Here is a 6950-nt window from a genome sequence, read left to right as displayed (position 1 = left end):
TGATACTCAGGGACATTGTTGTCTACCCTGCAGTAGGCTGTGATACTCCAGGGACATTGTTGTCTACCCTGCAGTAGGCTGTGATACTCCAGGTACATTGTTGTCTACCCTGCAGTAGGCTGTGATACTCAGGGACATTGTTGTCTACCCTGCAGTAGGCTGTGATACTCCAGGGACATTGTTGCCTACCCTGCAGTAGGCTGTGATACTCAGGGACATTGTTGTCTACCCTGCAGTAGGCTGTCTGTTTACTTGAAAAGCTTCCGGCAGTGAGAAGACATCCTGGTTTTTAAGGTTGTTGATGGGATGGTGCACCAGACCTGAGTTAAGAGGAACAGTGGGGAAGCTGGAAGAGTAACAGACAGACAGGGATGCCATTCATTGTTGTCTTGAGGGAGAGAAGGCTAGAAGGCAGATTTGTAATGTATTTAGACACACAGTGTGTACAAATTGTGGATTATTCTCTTGCTAGTCAACATCTTCATCCTCGGTGTAAAAATGGCTGTATCAAAACGTCAATAATACAAGTGACAGACAATCTTCTACAGGTTACATACAGAGACCAGATATTCTCTCTCTCTCTCTCCTCAGGGACCCCAACAAGCCTGTTCCTCAGGACACAAAGTTCATCCACACCAAGGCTAACCGCTTCGAGGAGGTAGCCTGGTCTAAGTACAACCCCCAGGATCAGCTGTACCTCCATATCGGCCTGAAGCCCCGCGTCAGGGACCACTACCGAGCCACCAAGGTGGCCTTCTGGAAACACCTGGTTCCCCATCTGTATAACCTTCACGACATGTTCCACTACACCTCTACCACCACCAAGGTACTGCTACATCTCTTTAACTCACACCTGTATAACCTCTCCACTACACCTCTACCACCACCAAGGTACTGCTACATCTCTTTAACTCTGACCTGTATAACCTCCACGACATGATCCACTACACCTCTACCACCACCAAGGTACTGCTACATCTCTTTAACTCTCACCTGTATAACCTCCACGACATGATCCACTACACCTCTACCACCACCAAGGTACTGCTACATCTCTTTAACTCTCACCTGTATAACCTCCACGACATGATCCACTACACCTCTACCACCACCAAGGTACTGCTACATCTCTTTAACTCTCACCTGTATAACCTCCACGACATGATCCACTACACCTCTACCACCACCAAGGTACTGCTACATCTCTTTAACTCTCACCTGTATAACCTCCACGACATGATCCACTACACCTCTACCACCACCAAGGTACTGCTACATCTCTTTAACTCTCACCTGTATAACCTCCACGACATGTTCCACTACACCTCTACCACCACCAAGGTACTGCTACATCTCTTTAACTCTCACCTGTATAACCTCCACGACATGTTCCACTACACCTCTACCACCACCAAGGTACTGCTACATCTCTTTAACTCTGACCTGTATAACCTCCACGACATGATCCACTACACCTCTACCACCACCAAGGTACTGCTACATCTCTTTAACTCTGACCTGTATAACCTCCACGACATGATCCACTACACCTCTACCACCACCAAGGTACTGCTACATCTCTTTAACTCTCACCTGTATAACCTCCACGACATGATCCACTACACCTCTACCACCACCAAGGTACTGCTACATCTCTTTAACTCTGACCTGTATAACCTCCACGACATGATCCACTACACCTCTACCACCACCAAGGTACTGCTACATCTCTTTAACTCTCACCTGTATAACCTCCACGACATGATCCACTACACCTCTACCACCACCAAGGTACTGCTACATCTCTTTAACTCTCACCTGTATAACCTCCACGACATGATCCACTACACCTCTACCACCACCAAGGTACTGCTACATCTCTTTAACTCTCACCTGTATAACCTCCACGACATGATCCACTACACCTCTACCACCACCAAGGTACTGCTACATCTCTTTAACTCTCACCTGTATAACCTCCACGACATGATCCACTACACCTCTACCACCACCAAGGTACTGCTACATCTCTTTAACTCTCACCTGTATAACCTCCACGACATGATCCACTACACCTCTACCACCACCAAGGTACTGCTACATCTCTTTAACTCTCACCTGTATAACCTCCACGACATGATCCACTACACCTCTACCACCACCAAGGTACTGCTACATCTCTTTAACTCTCACCTGTATAACCTCCACGACATGATCCACTACACCTCTACCACCACCAAGGTACTGCTACATCTCTTTAACTCTCACCTGTATAACCTCCACGACATGTTCCACTACACCTCTACCACCACCAAGGTACTGCTACATCTCTTTAACTCTCACCTGTATAACCTCCACGACATGATCCACTACACCTCTACCACCACCAAGGTACTGCTACATCTCTTTAACTCTGACCTGTATAACCTCCACGACATGTTCCACTACACCTCCACTCACCTTCATTTGATTGGTTTCCTAGAAAGTGTGGTGTGATTTGTAAATACACTTGATTTGATATGTGGTGGTATGGTTGTATTACCTAACTTAGTTGAATACACTGACTGTAAGAAGTCTCTCTGGATAAGATATACATTATAATATGTTTGATTTGAAGGTCCCCCCGTCCGAGACGACCCAGAACTCCCTGTCCACTAAGAAGACGTGGCCCTTCAACACCAAGAGGCCCCCTATGTCCCCGGCCTACAACAACGAGGATAATGAGGCGTGGAACGGAGACGAGGAGACCGGGCCGTTGGTCATAGAGAACCCCAGGGACTACTCTACGGAGCTCAGCGTCACCATCGCCGTGGGAGCCTCGCTGCTCTTCCTCAACGTTCTAGCCTTCGCAGCGCTTTACTACCGGAAGGATAAACGGAGGGAGGCTTCGGCAGGTCACCGGGGTCAACCCAGCCCACAGACCCGCCATGGCCAGGCTACGTCCAACGACATCGGTCACCACCAGCGTCCCAACGAGGAGGAGATCATGTCCCTGCAGATCAACCAGACGCACCACGAGTGTGAGGCAATGGGGGTGGGGAACCCGGGGAATGACGGAGGGCTGCGTCTGGCCTCGCTTCCCGACTACACTCTGACCCTGCGGAGGTCACCGGACGACATTCCTCTGATGACCCCCAATACCATCACCATGATCCCAAACTCTCTGGTGGGGATGCCCAACCTGCACCCTTACAACACTTTCACAGCCGGGTTCAACTCCACCGGCCTGCCCCACTCCCACTCCACCACCCGGGTATAGCTTTACGGAGGAGAGGGGGATGGTGGAGGAGAGGGTGATGGAGGAGGAGAAGAGGATTCTGTTTTTATAAATATCACAGGGAAAGGGTTTGGGGGGAGGTGGCGGAAAGAAGGCAGGAATAAGTGAGTGGGATTAAAAAGTAAAGAGATTTAACGAGACTTTTACTACCAAGAAGAGGACAGAGAGTGTCTGAGAGGAGAGGAGAGCTCACTGCTTTCTGTGTGGATGTCAAGTTGTGCAGAGCTGCCAAAATCAAATTGCTATTCCTCCCTGCCTCGATGGGATGGGGCTGAGGAGGGAGGGGTCCTTTCTGTTGTGTTTTATTTTCTAATAATCATTTTAAAAGCCTTTTTAAGCAGACTGACAGGGGAAATGATCAACACATTCTTCTTGAATTCATAACACCAAGAGAAAAGTGTCTTTGTCTTTCGCGTCTTTGTCTCTCCTGAGGAAGACAGACATCAAACAAAGGCCTCTACCAGGAAATCAGCATCGTTTGAGTCGCTTATTTTGTTTTGTTTCAATGCCTTACAAAAGCTTGTCTTGTTTAGATTTGTTTTAATCATTCTTCATTTCTATTGTTCCCAGAGACTATTCCATGTGGAGGGTGTGATATTTTCACTCAAAAGACACAAGTGACTGAATCATGAACTGAACTGGTACCAAGAGTATCAACTCTACTGCAGTGTTGAAGATGCAGAGAATGAAAAAGCATCTTGGTGCAGCTAGCTTCTCTGTTGCGTATCCACACAACAACCACAGCCACGCAGATGGTGGTATCTTTTATTAAATCTCCCATAGAGAGGATTCGTCTGGAATAGACTCTGCCATCCCAGATGACACCACAGAAATAACAACTATGTTACTGTGATTGTTTTGTTAAGAAAAGGAGAAAAAAAGTCCATATTTTGCAACCAATTTATCTGTTAAGCGATCTGATCTTATCTCTCTCCACGAAGTGTGTACTTTTACACACACACACTGCTCAGCGCACCTGTGTGTCGGTGTGCATATAAACATGGTTGTGTGTGCGTGTGTGCATATGTTTGCACATGTGTGTGCAAGCGTGTATGTTTGCACACCAGCGTATCCGTGCACACACGTGTGTGTGTGTGTGTGTGTGTGGGGGGGGGCTTACACAACTGTTTCTTGTGTTTGTAGGGCGTTGTATGTGGTGGGAGGATAGGAGTGGGTGGAGGATAGGAGTGGGTGGAGGATAGGAGTGGGTGGAGAATAGGAGTTGGTGGAGGATAGGAGTGGGTGGAGGATAGGAGTGGGTGGAGGGTAGGAGTGGGTGGAGGATAGGAGTGGGTGGAGGATAGGAGTGGGTGGAGGATAGGAGTGGGTGGAGGATAGGAGTGGGTGGAGGGTAGGAGTGGGTGGAGGGTAGGAGTGGGTGGAGGATAGGAGTGCGTGGAGGATAGGAGTGGGTGGAGGATAGGAGTGGGTGGAGGATAGGAGTGGGTGGAGGATAGGAGTGGGTGGAGGATAGGAGTGGGTGGAGGATAGGAGTGGGTGGAGGATAGGAGTGGGTGGAGGGTAGGAGTTCTTTCTCATCTTGTTCATTCGGTTCTCTATCACCCGTGTTGTTTACGCTGCAGCTGCGTCTCTGGGTCTTTACTGCCAAATAGCACTTTTGTTATTTTTATTTAAAAATATATATGTCTAATTTTGCTTAAAGTTGACAAAAAATAAATCTATTATTTTACGTGTAAGATAGAAGAAAAAAAAATGCTAAAGATTCAACTGAACTAACTGACATGATTCCATTGACTTTATAAGAAAGGGAGAGAATCTCTTGAAAAGCAGACAGTGACCTGTTTGCACTGAATAGACTACATCAGTGTTCTTGTGTTTCTTTATGGATATATATATAAATATGGGCATACATACACATATGTATAGGGCTTTTACAGAGAAATATCCCTCCCATGTAACTACTCTACTAGTCAACTACTGTTTAGCAGTTCAGAGAGGTAACTACACTAGGTAACTAGTACTACTGTTTAGCAGTTCAGAGAGGTAACTACACTAGGTAACTAGTACTACTGTTTAGCAGTTCAGAGAGGTAACTACACTAGGTAACTAGTACTACTGTTTAGCAGTTCAGAGAGGTAACTACACTAGGTAACTAGTACTACTGTTTAGCAGTTCAGAGAGGTAACTACACTAGGTAACTAGTACTACTGTTTAGCAGTTCAGAGAGGTAACTACACTAGGTAACTAGTACTACTGTTTAGCAGTTCAGAGAGGTAACTACACTAGGTAACTAGTACTACTGTTTAGCAGTTCAGAGAGGTAACTACACTAGGTAACTAGTACTACTGTTAATATCAAACTGAAAGCACCCCCAACATGTATGAAGGTCATTTCTGTGTCCGTGCTGTGTTCGTCATCGATAACATCATGAAGCTGAACAACCGACCGCTCCAGGTGGCTTTGTATGAGCTCTATATGTATATTTATGTATAAATATATTTCATATTTATTTATGTATACCAGACGCATACATGCTGATTGTGCCATGTGCCAAATTAAAACCAGAAAAATGGAGACGTTTCACTAAACTTTTTTTCTTGTGCTGAAATTCTTTATTTTTTTGTTAGAAATCCTGTTTCTCCTCTTCGTCATTTCTCAATTTCCATATAGACTGAGAATAGAGATTTGGAAACAGAAATTGTTCATCTCAGTGTTCTCTCTCTTTCATTCTTTTTCTCTCTCTTCCCTCTCTCCCTCTTCCCTCTCTCTCTCTCTCTCTCTCTCTCTCTCTCTCTCTCTCTCTCTCTCTTCTCTCTCTCTCCCTCTTCCCTCTCTCTCTCTCTTCTCTCTCTCCCTCTTCCCTCTCTCTTCCCTCTCTCCCTCTTCCCTCTCTCTCTCTTCTCTCTCTCCCTCTTCCCTCTCTCTCTCTCTTCCCTCTCTCCCTCTTCCCTCCCTCTCTCTCTTCTCTCTCTCCCTCTTCCCTCTCTCTCTCTCTCTTCTCTCTCTCCCTCTTCCCTCTCTCTCTCTCTTCTCTCTCTCCCTCTTCCCTCTCTCTCTCTTCTCTCTCTCCCTCTTCCCTCTCTCTCTCTCTCTTCTCTCTCTCTCTCTTCCCTCTCTCTCCCTCTTCCCTCTCTCTCTCTTCCCTCTCTCTCTTCTCTCTCTCCCTCTTCCCTCTCTCTCTCTCTTCCCTCTCTCCCTCTTCCCTCCCTCTCTCTCTTCTCTCTCTCCCTCTTCCCTCTCTCTCTCTCTCTTCTCTCTCTCCCTCTTCCCCCTCTCTCTCTCTTCCCTCTCTCCCTCTTCCCTCCCTCCCTCTTCCCTCTCTCTCACTCTTCCCTCTCTCCCTCTCTCCCTCTTTCCTCTCTCTCTCTCTCTTCTCTCTCTCCCTCTTCCCCCTCTCTCTCTCTTCTCTCTCTCCCTCTTCCCTCTCTCCCTCTTCCCTCTCTCTCCCTCTTCCCTCTCTCTCCCTCTTCCCTCTCTCTCCCTCTTCCCTCTCTCTCTCTTCTCTCTCTCCCTCTTCCCTCTCTCTCTCTCTTCTCTCTCTCTTCCCTCTCTCTCTCTTCTCTCTCTCTCTTCCCTCTCTCTCTCTCTCTCTCTCTCTTCTCTCTGTCTCCCTCTTCCCCCTCTCTCTCTCTTCCCTCTCTCCCTCTTCCCTCTCTCTCTCTTCTCTCTCTTCCCTCTCTCTCCTTTCTCAAACCATAAGAAAATCAGGCTA

At 47.1% G+C, this 6950-nt stretch overlaps 1 protein-coding gene across 3 annotated transcripts in view; it reads left to right on the top strand.

The window, feature by feature from the left end:
* LOC109910205 (neuroligin-3) overlaps positions 1-4138 on the top strand; it is a 472163-nt gene extending 468025 nt beyond the window's left edge. For all 3 annotated transcript variants that reach the window (XM_031797643.1, XM_031797642.1, XM_031797641.1), the window contains 2 exons: positions 592-826; positions 2618-4138. In XM_031797643.1, the coding sequence (XP_031653503.1) occupies positions 592-826; positions 2618-3259 (877 nt within the window). In that variant the 3' untranslated portion in view covers positions 3260-4138. The remainder of the gene's footprint in view (positions 1-591; positions 827-2617) is intronic.
* Positions 4139-6950: the final 2812 nt, after the last annotated feature.

The sequence above is a fragment of the Oncorhynchus kisutch genome, linkage group LG19 (assembly GCF_002021735.2).
Source record: "Oncorhynchus kisutch isolate 150728-3 linkage group LG19, Okis_V2, whole genome shotgun sequence".
Classification (NCBI taxonomy): Eukaryota; Metazoa; Chordata; class Actinopteri; order Salmoniformes; family Salmonidae; genus Oncorhynchus; species Oncorhynchus kisutch.
Note: the sequence above shows the minus strand (reverse complement) of the source record. Positions and strands in the feature narration are given on the sequence as shown.